Source organism: Capra hircus, chromosome 11, assembly GCF_001704415.2.
Source record: "Capra hircus breed San Clemente chromosome 11, ASM170441v1, whole genome shotgun sequence".
Classification (NCBI taxonomy): domain Eukaryota; kingdom Metazoa; phylum Chordata; class Mammalia; order Artiodactyla; family Bovidae; genus Capra; species Capra hircus.
Window position 1 is genome coordinate 82,409,874 of NC_030818.1, and position 15,654 is coordinate 82,425,527.

Below are 15,654 nucleotides of genomic sequence, written 5' to 3' on the forward strand. Positions count from 1 at the left end.
TTTCCTAATGGTTCCCCAGTCCTCTAACACACACACACACACACACACACGCACTTGATTTCCTAATGGTTCCCCACAGTCCTCTACCAAACACACACACACCCACACACACACACACACACACAAACTTGATTTCCTAATGGTTCCACACAGTCCTCTACCAAACACACACACACACACTCACACTTGATTTCCTAAACCCAGAGCTTTCTTGAAAAGAAACATTATAAAATAACTGTAAAATAAGACACAAATGTTCACAAAAATACAGTCATCAAATTTATTCTTTTCATTAGGTTTGGCATTCTATGAAGATTTTCTAAGACTGATGTTTCTTGACATGCAAGAGTTAGCACTCATAGCTTAAGTTACTATAAATACTGCTGCCTGGAAGCAGCACAACTATTTTAGAGTTTTAAGACCACAGACTTTTATTACTCAAATGTTATTCTGTGTATGTTAAAATCAGAAGGTTCTGAACAGCTGGTTAGGAAGGTAGCCAAGATGCAGGAAAGATGTCTGGGCCTCCTTTTCAAGGGCAGCCAACTCTTGAACCGTAGGAGCCAAAATATCCACGTGGCCTTTATAGCTTCCACCTGGATCACACACACAAATCACAAAGAAATGCAAATGACACGCTTGAAATAACTTGTCAGCAATACTTTGACTCAATTATATCAATTTAAACATTGCTTCCAGCAATAAAGATGTACTTACTACTAGGCAAGTTACCTCCCAAACTGTGAGTTTTAAAAATGTTAAATTAAATCAATTAAAATCAATGGTTAGGCCTTACTAACAGCTGTCCCAATATCCAATACCCCTCCCAACCTCTCCCCCATCATCTTCTCCTTGATTTAGAAACCATCAGTTTAGCTTGAATCTTTAAAAAATTTCAGGAATCAGCTAAGGGCATCATAGGTAATTAATCACTTGTTCAAAATTATTGTTATTCTCTTGTTTCCTAGTAATTCTATACATTTTTAACTACTCTGATGACGTTAACACCTCAACAGAAACAGCTAAGCTTCCGTCCTTCACTCATATACAGATCACAAAATAAAAATGCTGCAAGACAAGTGTGAACAAAGTGCTATGAGAGGAACACGAGGGAATGATTAATATGCTAAAAATACACAATTAACATAAGGAAATGAAACACTCTCTTCTTAAACTAACGCTCAAAACAGGATACATTCACATGTACAATAGAATTAAAAGTAATTCACAGCTTACCACCAAGAGTTCTTTTCTGGCCGTAAGTAACCTTCCCATCAAATTCATCTACTGGTACTTTTATATCTGGCTCAACCTGAGAAATGGTACAGTTCAGGTGTTCCTCTATCTCGGACAGCAACTGAGAAAAGGAGTGGAAATTCAAGTATTTTCATATAAAAATTTCATTTTGACAAACCCAAGCTGCATTTTAATAGCATTAAAACCAGGAAGGCTAAAGGGAAGTAAGATTTCTGAAGAGATGAACTCACAAGTTACAATTTATAAACTACAATAACAATCACCCATTATGTCTTGTAACTCACAGACAAGAGCTGATATATAACCTCCACAGATAAAGGCAGTCTATTCTTACCAACTTTAATGACACTTTGTGCGTTACCTGCATCTCATTGTACCATATGGTACAGCCACCATCTTCCTTGAGTCTTGTGTTATAACACCCTTTCCCACGGCTGCTACATACATGATACCAAACCTGTATTAAAGAAGGAAAAACAGATTAAACATGTACAGCGACTGACATACTAGATATCTTTGTTCTTAACTAGTCTGCAGCTATGGTATGTCATCCAATCACTACCACCATCAGTAGCTCACTAACTAGGTCTTCTGAAAGAGTTCGTTTTGAGAGGAATCCAAAAGATTTTCGAAAACAGACTTCCATTAGATGTCAATAGAAAGGAATTCTCAGATTAAAAAAAACTAACAAAAAATGTCAAGTATTAGAGAATGCTATCTCAAGATCAGTATCAAAAATAAAAAGTTCAAAGGTTTTCCATAAGAATGAAATATAGCAAAAAGCAAAATGCACAATATCTAGTTTGGGCAATGAGTTTGTAGGCGTTTCTGATGCCTGCAACTATTCTGTAAATCTGAATCAATTTATATCAAAATAATAAGCTAACTCTCTCTCCCATAAAAAGTCTACCATGGCATGATGCTAAACAGGGTTTAAATACCTTTCAGTGAAAACAATTACATGAAAGCTTTTAGGGAAAACTACATTTTGTATTGTTCCTTTCTGAACTTAATCCTACTAGTTGTCTATTCAATGAATAAAGAGAAAAAGATGCCATAAAAAGTTAATTTATATCCATATGCACCTGAATTCAACATAAATGAAAACTCAAACTGCTTTTATTTCCAGTATCTAAAATGACAATGCAAACAATGAACATAATACAGCACTAAGAAGATCACCTTCTCTTTTTCTGTTGCCACCAGGGAAATGGCCAGACCCATCCTGCAAGATTTGAAAAGTCTCCATTAGACTTTATTCCAAAAGCAAAGAAGCTTAAAAAGGAAAAAACAAAATTACAGCCATACCTTTCAGCTCTTCCTACTCTGCCAATGCGATGGACATAGTTTTGCTTTTCATCAGGCAAGGTGACATTTATGACTGTAAATAAAAAGTTATTACCAATTGACATAAGGTCCTAAAATTTTCAAACATATCTGATGTTTTTTGTTCTAAATATTTGAATCATATTAAAACAGTTTCCTTTGCATTCCTTAAAATTCAAAATGCAAGCATAAAAGATTTCTTTTTACCATAAGGAACACCGTGGATATCAATTCCTCTGGCAGCCACATCTGTGCAAATCAAGAATCTGACATCTCCTTTCTAAGAAGAGCAGACAGGAGAGAGAGGGATTTATTAGGACGTACACTAAAAAAATAAACATAAATGCCATCTTTCTACTAAATGAGACCTCTAATCACGAATGTATTACTATCAGATTAGAGGAGAACAAGTTTTTCATTTTTAAGTTTACAATTTGCCAAAACATGACATTCAAGGTGAATAAATCAACGACTGGATTCATTTCTGCTTTTTTTCACATAAAGGTTATTAAACCACTGCTAAAAATTTGGCTTTATCTTTAGATATCCTAACTGGTAATTCGCAAGATAAGACAGAATAAAACAAAAACATAAGTATTACCTTTACCCTTATACTAAAATAATTCAGAATCCTAGGTATTTTACCTTGAGGTTACACTTTTGAGGACAACAGATAAAAATCCCAAAGAGAGTGGGCCCCTACTCTCACCAAGAATATACAAACTGGCCTTCAGTTGTCATTTGTGCCACAAGGCACAGCAATTAAGAGACTGGAGTGGGTGAAGAGCACACTGACTTCCGGCCCAGGACAAGGCCAGGATAGAGAGAGGCGGCAGAGATGCTGAAGTGAGGCCAGGTGATCTGATGTAACATCCACACCAACCACACTCAGCGCAGAATCATGATCCAAAACTCCTGGGCCCAGTAACTTGCCACTTTTTTCATATTAGGGGTCTGAGAGAAATGATGTTTATACTATATGCTGGGATAAACACACTGTGATAAATGATGAGAGAGCCTGTGGATGGAGGTTACTGACTTTGAATTCCAAAGGCTCAAGTCCCACTATCGATACCAAGAGGTATACAGCCTGTCATGGGCTGCAATCAAGTAACTGGGACACTCTTCCGCAAATCACTAAAAATATATTTAATTCTACAAAACCATATTCTGATACTCGGATAAGGCAATAGCACCCCACTCCAGTACTCTTGCCTGGAAAATCCCATGGACGGAGGAGCCTGGTAGGCTGCAGTCCATGGGGTTGCTGAGAGTTGGACGCGACTCAGTGACTTCACTTTTACTTTCATTTTCATGCACTGGAGAAGGAAATGGCAACCCACTCCAGTGTTCTTGCTTGGAGAATCCCAGGGATGGCAAGAGCCTAGTAGGCTGCCGTCTATGGGGTCGCACAGAGTTGGACACGACTAAAGCAACTTAGCAGTAGCATTCTGATACTGGTCTTAAATTAATTTACAAATTAAGTTCCCTATGGATATTAGTACAATTAAAAAACAAAAAAGATCACAGACATGATTCATCTAGTGATGCTTCTAAAAATACCTATGAAAAAATTTAGCTAAAATTTTCTTAAGTTGAAAATTCTTACCATAGAACTGCTGTGCCAGTAGAGAACACGTAATTTACCATCTGACTGTTAAAGATAATGAGGCCCTGCCGTGATGAGGATATACCAACAGGGCAGAAATATTTTGAAATTTCTAGGACAAGAACTGCTTTAAGAATATTAACTGGAATTGATTTAAAACTAGGTACAACTCCCCTCTTAAGTATTAAGAAAATGCAGTCAATTAAATATCGGTACCTTGAATCTTTCCAAGTTTTGCTTCCTCTCATGAGGCTTTCTGTCACCATGAAGACAAACACAAGAGAACTGATGTCCCTTTTTATCGGGTCCTAGTAAAAAGCACATTAAAGAGTCAATCTTGGGAAACATTATGCCTAGGAGTATATCCAAAAACCAGCAACATTTAGACTACAATGGTGCATATAATTCCCTGGAAATCTAAACTCCAACTTGTCATAAAACATGGTTGACACAATTTCTGTCCTAGGTAAAATGCCATTAAAATGAACTCCATGAGCATTAAAACTGATTTGCTTTGCTTTGAACGACATTTTAAGCAACCTCTCCCAATCTGCAACAGTGGTTCCTGTGTACACCAGGACCTCATCTAACCCATGTAACGAACCAAAAAGTAAACAAAAGAGATCCTTCTTGAAAGAAGCAAAACAGTCATTATGAAGTTCATGTCCTTACTAAATGGCCACGCCCACAGGCCTAACTTCCTCAAGGTATTCTAAGCAATTTAGTTATCTGCTTTCCTGGCCAAAGCAGATTAGAAGTACCAAACCAGGAGGGAGCAGTGGAATTTTAGAGCCAGGTACAGTGGCAGCAAGTCCTTAAAAAGAAACTCTTCAAGTAGACACAGTCACAAAAATCAGTGCATCCAGACCAGAGTAGAAATGGTCACTAAGTCTTTCAATTTTGCAATATGTTTGAAAATACAGTAAGCGCTGGGAAAAGATATAAAGTAAAAATTACCATTAACACTGACTATATTTGCTTCACCACATACCTATCCCTCTATCCTTCCATCAACTCACGTTTACATTTTTGATGCATTTCAATGTAAACTGCAGTTATCAGTACCCAGTTCAGCAATGCATATCATTAACCAGAGCACAGTATTCGTTTATGTTTCTTTGTTTTCTCCTGGAGGTTAAAGTTACATACATGGAAATATACAAATCTTAAGTGTCCACTTGCTGAGTTCGTGACAAATGTGTAACTTCCACGGCCCAAAGCCCTATCAAAGTACAGAACGTGAATATCATCCATAAAGAACCTTCTTGCCCTTTCCCACCTATCCACACTCCCACCTTCCTGGGAACAACCACTGTTCTGGACTTTTTCCCATCAGACATTAGTTTTGACTCTTCTAGAAAGTCATACAAATGGAATCACACAGCACAAACTCGTGTTTAAGAATTCTTTCATTCGGCATAATGCTTCCGAGATGCCACCCATAGTTGTCTCTATCGGCAGCCTATGCCACTTCAGCACTGAGTATCAGCTATTTCACTGAATAAATATTTTGCATTTTGTTTAGCCATTCTCCTACTAATGGCCACCTGGTATATAGTCTGAGGCCATCATGAATAAAGCTGCTGTGGCCATCTTGCACACATCTTTCATCAATACATGTTTTCACTTATCTTGTCAATACTTGGGAGCTGAACTGAGAGGCCATTAAGACAGCAATGTAAAATTTTATAAAAAACTGTAAGACCCTTTACATAAATGCCTGTGCATAACAGTGTATGAGAACTCCCGTTTCTCCATATCCTCACCCAAATTCAGTGTTTTAAGTATTTTTAATCTAGTCATTCTAATGAGTGTACTTATCTAGTCATCCTAATGAGTGTACGGTGGTATTACAGTGTGATTTTATTTTGCATTTCTCTAACAACTGATTATACTGAACATTTTTTCAGGTTGGTTTATATATTTAACATGAATTACAAGGAGCATAAAATTAGAATTATATCTTCATCATAGAGCAAGTATTTTATTATATAGTGACCTTTTTAATTTCAGTAATTTATTTCTTAAAGTCTATGGCATCCCTATTAATATTTAAATTCCTGTTTTAGCTGACAGATATATGTTTTTTCATTCCCCTTCCCTCCAATCTTCCTATGTCCTTGGCCATAGTTTTGTTTCCTGTAAACAGCATACAGCTATATATTATGCAGTCTAACAATCTATGCTCTTCATCAAAAGACTTCAATCCACTGACCAATACTACAGTTTACTCATATGCTCAGATTTTTTTCACCAGTTCTATTACTCTGTAATTTCTAACTGCTCTGCTTTTTCTCATTCCTCCCCCTTCCTTTCTTACCTTTTTTTTAAATTAAGGTTTTTCCTCATTTATCGGTTTAGGAGATATATATCTTATTATATAATGATTACACTTGAAATTTTAACATTAATCAAAACCTCACCATTCCTCCAAATAATATAAGGGCCTTAGAATGCTGTGATTCATCTTCACTGCAATGAAACTACCTATGTGGAAAATCATCTCATTGTTTTTCCTGGGGCTGATCATATGGGAAAGTGCTGGATAAGCACAGATGCGTACAGTGCAACATCACTGCTTTAAATCCTGGGCATGGACACTACACTGCATCAACGTGGGACTAATAGTCTATTAAGTGAGGAAATGAACACAGTTTATTTCAAGGGAGGAACTATTACCTCCTCCTTGCTGCATAAAATACTGCTCCAAGTTGTCACAGTCGATCTTGGTTCTACAGAAAATAATTGCTTGATCCATCTTGTGTTCCTTGATGGCTCGGACAGCATACTCCCCCTTCAGGATCTTAATAGCTTCAGACCACATCTCTTGAATAACACAACAACAACAAAAAACACAGAATTTCTATCTGAAATTGTCAGGAACACACATAATCACACAGACCTATGGCTTAACTCACCTAAAAATCTCTATTTTAATGCAATTATTATAGACAAAACCAAGCAATAAAAAGATAGGATAAAATGGTGGGAGAATCCACTTGCTCATTTATTTTTGTTTCTCTTTTTTATGCCAGTTTATGGGACACCGAAACACCTATAACCATTCCTCAAATAAAAATGTACATGTACACACACATAAACAAAAAAACAGAAATACCCACAACAAAGCTTCGTTCTTACAAAGACCAAAAAACTAATCATATTCTGCCTTGCATTAGTTTTCCTAAATGCTCAGTAAATATTTACTCAATTACTTCAACCCCCTTTAAAAACTAATAAATGGTACTTCCTAAATCAATCTAAACAACAGAAAGTTCATTTTTCACTCTATGAAATAAAAACTTTACATCAAATCTAGTTAGTGACTTCTAAGTTGCCATCCTGCAAGTATCTATTTTTCAGTGTGAAGCTGGGCTATAGTTACTCCACAACTATAACCCAATGCATTTCTAAGGTAGCTCTGATTATCTCTAATTGTAGTCAAAACTAAGTAAAACTTTAACAAGGAAAAATATACGAAGCAGTAAAAATTTCATTTTATAAAATGCATTCTCAAACAGTGGGATGATACATTATTTTGACTATCCGTGTGCTCCTCTCCAACTGTACTAGCTGAGCATACATCTTATAAATTTGGAGCTGCACATAAAAATGAGTTCAAAGGAACCCTCTTTAATCAAAATTTCAGATAACTGACCTTTCAGATAACTGACCTTTTAGGTACCTGCCAAAAATCTACCATTGAATCCAACCATGAACAAAATGCAATCTAACACTTGCCAGTGATCCACCTGAGACATGGGACACCAGACCTGCGGCCTAACGAGTTTCAGATCTCTTCTAGGTTCTGTTCTTGAGGCACTAGGCTTCTATCATCGATGCACATGAATTTGAGCAAACTTTGGGAGACAGCGGAGGACAGAAGAGCCTGGTGTGCTGCAGCCCGTGGGACCACAAAGAGCTGGACACAAGTTAGCAACTGAACAACAATCCTCAGTTTCATGCTATTATCTTCATGTATCCTTGAATATCATACACCTCTTACAAACTATCTCAACTCTGCATGGAAGTGTCTTTATTAAATCAGAATTTAATTTCAGGCTTTTTAAAAACTGATAAATGTTTAATGACACGGAGTTTCAGTATGGGAAGATGAAGAAGTACTGGAGATGGGTGGTGGCGATGGCTGCAGAGTAGGCATGGACTCAATGCTATTGAACTGTAACTTCAAAATGATTGAAATGGTCAATTTTATGCTATGCCTATGTTACTACACACACAAAAGAATCAAAAACCCATTTGAGGATCTTTTCTGTGTCTTTCACAGGGTTGTACCTAACGATGTCACTTTGTTACTCAATTGCCAGACAGGAAAAATCTACGTGTAATTTCTCTTAGAATTCAGGGCTAAAATACAACCTGTAGCCAGAGAAGTTCACGGGTTTCCTGGAAAAATTAGACTTCTATAATCCAAAATATTTGTATTTTATATGCCAGGAGACTAATATCTTAAATTCAGTGATTAATACTTCTACAAATTGACTGGTATGAGCTTTCCCCCATTTTTAAGTTATTTCTGTTCTTTATTTTCCTATTTCCTGTTCCTTCATGAGAGCAGACCGAGCAGAAATTCAGCAAAGCAGATCAGTTCAAATCTTCCCTCACACATTTTTATTGATTCTTCTAACTTACCTGGACTGTTAGCACCAGGTCTTGTGTTATCTTTCGCATGAACTTCATCAGTCTATCAAAAGAAAAAGATGAAAAAGAAGTGGGGAAGGGTTAAGTGATGATTCAGAACAGGCGTCTTTTTTTAAAGGGAGAACTGGATCTAACTTTAGATTCCATTTCAGACATATATCTTTATCATCTATAGGTAAAACCATTCTTCAGATTCAGAAAAACTCTTATTAATTATAGGTCTAAGGCTAATCAATTTTAAATATAATAATAAAAACACAAAGGTGGTTTTTAGAACACTGTGTATTTACAGTAAGCATACCCTTATTATATTAATATAAATCTAACAACAGTGAAATAAGTGAGAAGATGGACTCAGGAAATTGGTATTTCGGAAAATAAGGCATATCAAGAATAAAAATACTACTAAGAAAGGAAACTACTGTGTAAGAAGTTACACAGGAAATCCTATGTATTTATAAAAATTATAACAACGAAGATGGCTCACAGAAGTAACTTTATATGTAGAAAAAAGTAAAGCATGAGCCCATCATTTATTCCATACCTAATACGCCTAAACTTTTCTGGCAATATGCCAAACTTCTCAAAGGTCCAGTATCTGGTTGCTTTAGGCATCACAGGGAGCTCATGGTTAAACTCGTTTATGAATGCTTTACGCTCTACAAATGTGCACGTTGCAGAGAACTTACCCTAATGTGGCTTTTCCCAAGCCTTTCCCAGAGCCTGTCAGTTTTGGGGTTCACTGGGACAACAACGTGGTGCACAGTATCTGGAACGGAATCCTCTCCTTTCAAATCGACCCACGTGGGAAAGTGCATGATCTTCTCAGACAGTTTCTTCACATCAAAAGAATGCAAAGTGGCTGAGCACACTATCACCTAAGACAGAAAAAATAGTATTTAGATAAACTTTTCCTTTAGAGTGACGATAATGAATCCAGCATATGAATACAGACATGGGGCACGAGGTCGACTAGGCCTGGAATCTAACACAAGCTCAATACCTAACTCTGCAGCGACAACTAGTGATGTGACTCTGGGTGGGTTAATCTCTGAGCTCCAGTCCCCTCACTGACACAGAAATCACACCACCTAGTCCTCAAGGCCCTATAAACACTAAGATAAATGAAAAGGTTTTTAAAAATCTAAAATCATAAGGTACTATTTATCTCCTCCTAAAAGTTTCTACCTCTAGAATTCTTCCTAAGAAAACAGAATGAGAAAGAGTACTATTTTAAGAAATAATTACTAAGGAAGCAACTGTTTTGCAACAGCTCAAGACATTTTTCCTTCAAAAAGGAAGGAGTGCTCAGAATCTTCAATATAAACCCTATACTCTCTGTAGAAAAAGGAAAAAAAAAACTAATAATTTTTTACTATAGTCTTCTGTTACACTTAAGTAATGTCCTCAAACCTTATTTCTAAAAGCAGCTCATAAGACTGTTCCTTTGTGCATACTATTTAATCAGGTAAGAAAGAAAATGTTTTATGTAGTAGTTAACCAGAAGACACTAAAATGTGAATGTAACAAAAAAGTAAGTGTTAGTACATAACAAATATCTACATGTATTTGAAAATGCATTAGTTATTGCATACCTGAAGTCTTTTTCCATCGGAGGTAATCTGAGGAATTTGATTGTGAATCCTATTGATAAAATCAGAGTAACCTTGAGAAAGAAGCCCATCCTATAGCAGAAGCAAAAAATAAGCATTAGGTTTTAAACCAGTATCTAAATCTTTTCTAAATCAATCGCAAAACAAAAGACATGGAAACTAATTCATACATATCTCCATACTTTCAAAATAATTATTTTCTATTGAATACTGAAAGAGTTAAATAAATTCAACTTTAAAGCCCATGTGACTATAATATGAAAAAAACCCGATAATTTATAACTGAGAAATCATACACTGGTACTCTAAAATGAACATGAGAGTTAATAGCTCCCACCACATCTCCTTAAGAATATGACTTTAACATGAAAAAAACAAAACCTTCAATGTTGAAAAGCTACTTCATCTTGAAAATAATTTGGAAATATATCTCAAGAGCCCAAAACACATAAATGCCAATTTGAAATGTTAAAAAAAAGGAAATGTACAAACAAGATAGTTATTTGGAGTAGAAAACAAACTTACATATCTAATACTGAGGGTGGTTAGATAAACCATGAAGTATGCACGTAAGAGACCACTAGGCAGCCTTTAAAAACTGTTCATGAATAATGACATGAAATACTTATGTACCATATTAAAAAAAAAAGATTTCCTAGATTCCACATAGCCTGACTACAACTGCATAAAATAGTCTTTACTATAAATATAAGGAGTGAATGGAAATACACCAAACTGGTAACAATATTTCTCTCTCAGTATTAGGATCATGATTGAATTGTATTTTTTCTTCAAGTCACACATTTTATCTCCAAAAACATAAGCAAAAAAAAAATTTTTTTCTTTTAAAGCATGAGTAGATTTTAACGTACAGCTTCATCCAGGACCAGGAATCTAACTTGGGATAAGTTCAGCTTTCCTGTAGACACCAAATCATCCAGTCTTCCTGGAGTGCCAACGACGATATCCACCTAAAAAAAACACCAAAACAGCACCTTATGAAACTTAAAGGACTATTGCAATCACCTTAGAATAGCAACCAACAATGGCCTACTAACAATAAAAACATGTATACTGAAGTAGTCACAGTCAACTACAAATCTGATGGGAGTTCTAGATACTGCTGAAATGTTAAATTTGTATCTGGTTTGAAATTAGTGTGATGACTTTGGCAACTGATTTTAACATTTTTAACTGTTATATACAGTTTAATTATAGCAACTCTGAAATTAAACCAGGATCCAAACCCCAATTCCACTATGATCCACTGTGTAACCTTATCTAATTTAATCTCTTCTAGTTTCCATTTTCTCATTCCCAGGTGGTGCTAGTGGTGTGAACAGAAACATGGGCTTTGAAGTAAGCTCTACCTGTAAGTTATAAGATCTGGGGCAAATTACTTAATATTTGGTATAAGTTCTTTTCCTAATCTGTAAAAACGGAGAAAAGAACCATCACAAGGCCTATTGTTGGAACTGCATAAGAAAATGTGTAGAATGCATTTAACAGAGCCTGGCCCATTTTCAGAAAGTACCCAAAAGGGGATAAATACTTTTAAAGTGTGTACAGAATGTATGTGTGTGAACACAATAAGGTATTATATAGAATCATTCAATAAATTAAGACAATTCAAAACTTCTTCTCTTTACCAACAGAGATAAAAAATCATTTCTATTGTTTTTCACTTGTTTTCTCCACTCCAGATTAAAATCGCAACCATCTCCAAACAAATTTATCACTGTAGTCTCATTACTTCAATATTTCACCCCGTGAAAAACTGAGAGTACTGTGCTGAGAAGACTTTTAATTTGATCCAGTAGAAGGCATTTATAGCCCCATAAAAAACGAAAGTCATTGCTGAAGCTACTGTTTCAACTGTGTTGATAACTATAATCAAGTCTCAGTTCAATCTAGAAAGTATTTTCTGAAAATATGGAGATAAAAACCATTCAACGTATAAAAACAACGCACTATGTGCCAAGTACTGTGCTGTATACACAGCAGTGAATACAATACCACTCTGCGTCCGTGTGTACTCTCTCTTTACAAAGGATGCTAACCCACCATGCAAGTTTCCTCCCTCCTCAATTTCAGTAGGTAGTCAGCATGAAAACGGACACCAGGTCTCTCAGGTTCAAAATAAAAAAAGTCAAATTGGAAAAGCCTGCAAGAAATATTTATATAACCTGGATAACAGCACCAAGCACTTCTTCAAGCCTAACTGCGTATGTTGCGTAATTCTGCAACTTTAAGAAATTTTATAAATTAAGTAGTTCTATGCTCTGACTCCAGAGCTGACTTCTGGCCCCGGTGTAAGACAGAACACAGGGCTGAGGGCGAGCCAGAGGGCAGTGGGAGATAATAGAGGCCAAGGAGGTAAGATGGAAAGAAGAGCAGAAAGAGAATATATTACAAATTCTCTAAGTAGAAAGGACCTGAGTCCTAACAAGAAAGCTGTGGAATAACACTGCCTTTACTTTGCCGTCAGCTGCAGTCAGTACCAAATTTTAGATCTAACTGGCAAAAGCAGATATAATTCTCTAAAAGCTCTGTAGCTGGAAAATATAAGAAAATCACTTATGGGGAAAATAAATTTGGATGTGAGGAACCAAGATAGGGAATGAACATATTAAATCTTTCTTATAACCACTAAAACATGACCCATCAAGTAAGAACATATCAAAGCAACATTACTATTTTAGAACAATATTAAGTACAGTAATATGATTCCTTGCCTCTAATACGCCATACTAGGTCAAATCAAAACCACTCAGCATAAAATTTCATTTGACAACAGCAACAACGAATTAAGAGGGAGAGCATATTTGCTCACCATGACTCAGTATCAGGCTGTTTAAATTAAGTGATAGAATATTTAGGAAAGGAATGGAAGAGAACTTTGTAAGGAGAAAGTTACCTCATACATACAAAATATTTTATGAAGTTCTACCTGTATTTGAATGGATGAACAATTCAGTTTCCCAAACGTCCTCCCCAGTAAGGAGACTCACGGTCCCAGCTTCGTCCTTGGTAACTGCACAGCCTTTAAGACAGACCTGAATTCGTCTCCCTCCCACTGGAACCACCACCACACCACCCCTCAGCCTCCAAGGATCACTGCTAATACTTCTACCTTCTCTGCAATTCACCTTATCTCCATTTCTATTTTTCACTCCAGTTTCCTCTTTCTCAGCTATCCCCAGAGAAAATGACTCTTTAATGCATGAAAATGGAAAGGAATTTTCAAGATGCTCAAAAGATAAACCAAAAGAATTCATGTATGTTGGAATTTTGCATGAGGTGTTTGGAAGAGACTGCTGCACTATATACTTTTGGGAAAAGAAAAGGTATACTTGTAAGATGTTTTTGAACATACATATACTCTTGTGATCTTGTTTTCATTTCAGCCTCATTTTTCTTGAAACACAACAGAACTATATTGTCAAAATAACAACACATAATGTTACTTTAAAAGTACAACTTACCCCATTATCCAAAACAGAGAGCTGATCCCGTGCTGCGACACCTCCAATTATCAGAAGCTCCCTGAAATGAATGAATACCGGAATAACAATGTAGAGAAAGACTAAAGCCTGCTTTTTTTTCTCCCCCAATTCTGAGGAGGTACATATTCAAATTGAATAACTGAGACAGAATCTGTAATAAAAGTCTAGAGAAGGAAAGAAACAAGGCCTTTCATTTGCAGAAGCTAATAAAATGTTAATGAATGGTAAAGTGAGGAGAATGTAAAACCTTAGAACCCAGGGAACGGCAGTCCTCATCTATGCATCTTCCTATATTAGGATAACTCCAGGTGCCCCGAAATCAGATTTCAATGAACCTTTATAGACACATGTGGTTGTATGCGTATGAAATATACACTCACATAGATTCTTAAAAGTCGCCTCCAGGTCAGTAACTAAAAACTGGGGGATGGGGTAAAAGGAGACTTTTCACAGAATATCCTTTTGTGTTTGAATTTTTCTCATTCCAGATAATAATACTTCCAAAAATTGTGTAGATCAAAAGACTGCCTTATGCCAAGATTATTAATTCAATGTGGGGAAAGAATAGACTTTTCAGCAAATGGAGCTAGAACAAACGGATATGCACGAGCGAAAGAATGAAGTTAAACCTCGTTCTCAGGCCACACACAAAAATTAGTGCAGCATGAATCACAGAGCTAAACATGGATATAAGATCTAAAACTATAAAATTCTTGGGGGAAAAAAACGCAAATTTTCATGATCTTAGGTTAGGCATAGTCCCTTAAAACACCAAAAAAATAAACAAGCAAACAAGCAGCAAATGAAAAAATAAACGACCTCATTAATATTAAACACTTTTATACTTCAAAGGACACTACCCACAGAGTGAAAAAGCCCACAGAATGCGAGAAAATACATGTAAATTATATATATCTAACCATAAGACTACATATATCTTATATATATATATGTATATGTATCATATATATCTTACAACTCAATAATAAAAAGACAAATAACCCAACTGAAAAACGGGCAAAGGATCTGAACGGACGTTACAAATGGCTGGTAAGCACATGAAAAGATGTTCAACAAGATTAGCTAGTAGGGGAATACAAACCAAAACCACGGTTAGGTACCACTGCACACCCATTAGGAAGGCTGTAACTGTAAAGACAGACAATAAGGAGAGGATGTGGAGAAACTGGAACGCTCACACGTTACTAGTAGGAGTGCAGAATAGTGCTGTACCTTCGGAAAACAGTCAGGAGCACCTGAAGATGTTAAACAAGAAGCTACTACGTGAGCCAGCAGTTCCACTGCTGGGCATATACCCAGGAGAAACAGAAATGTGTGTCCACACAAGACTCTGTACACTAATGCTCACAGCACAGTAACCAAAAAGTGGAAACACCACAAACATCCATGAAGCAATGAATGGATTAATTAAAAATGTGGTATATGCGTACAATGGAATACTTCCTGAAAATAAAAAGGAATTAAGTACTAATACACACGGTAACGCTGATGAACCTTACAGACGTTACAGTACGTGAGAGCAGCCAATCCAAAAAAACACATATTATTTGATTCCATTTATATATAATAAGACGTCCAAAAAGGGCAATCGATAGATGGAAATCAGTGGCTGCCCAAGGACAGGAAGGTTAGAGGGAAATGGGAGTGACTGCTAACAGGC

At 36.2% G+C, this 15,654-nt stretch overlaps 1 protein-coding gene across 1 annotated transcript in view; it reads right to left on the reverse strand.

Moving 5' to 3' along the window:
• The window catches only part of DDX1 (DEAD/H-box helicase 1), a 31,163-nt gene continuing 15,766 nt past the window's right edge, over positions 258-15,654 (reverse strand). Inside the window, exons 14-26 of the mRNA XM_018055619.1 lie at positions 13,953-14,013; positions 11,340-11,438; positions 10,450-10,539; positions 9,544-9,732; positions 8,846-8,897; positions 6,872-7,018; positions 4,409-4,500; positions 2,791-2,863; positions 2,566-2,638; positions 2,440-2,482; positions 1,619-1,714; positions 1,237-1,357; positions 258-596 (exon numbers count right to left, since the gene is read on the reverse strand). Of these exons, the coding sequence (XP_017911108.1) occupies positions 466-596; positions 1,237-1,357; positions 1,619-1,714; positions 2,440-2,482; positions 2,566-2,638; positions 2,791-2,863; positions 4,409-4,500; positions 6,872-7,018; positions 8,846-8,897; positions 9,544-9,732; positions 10,450-10,539; positions 11,340-11,438; positions 13,953-14,013 (1,267 nt within the window). The 3' untranslated portion in view covers positions 258-465. The remainder of the gene's footprint in view (positions 597-1,236; positions 1,358-1,618; positions 1,715-2,439; positions 2,483-2,565; positions 2,639-2,790; positions 2,864-4,408; positions 4,501-6,871; positions 7,019-8,845; positions 8,898-9,543; positions 9,733-10,449; positions 10,540-11,339; positions 11,439-13,952; positions 14,014-15,654) is intronic.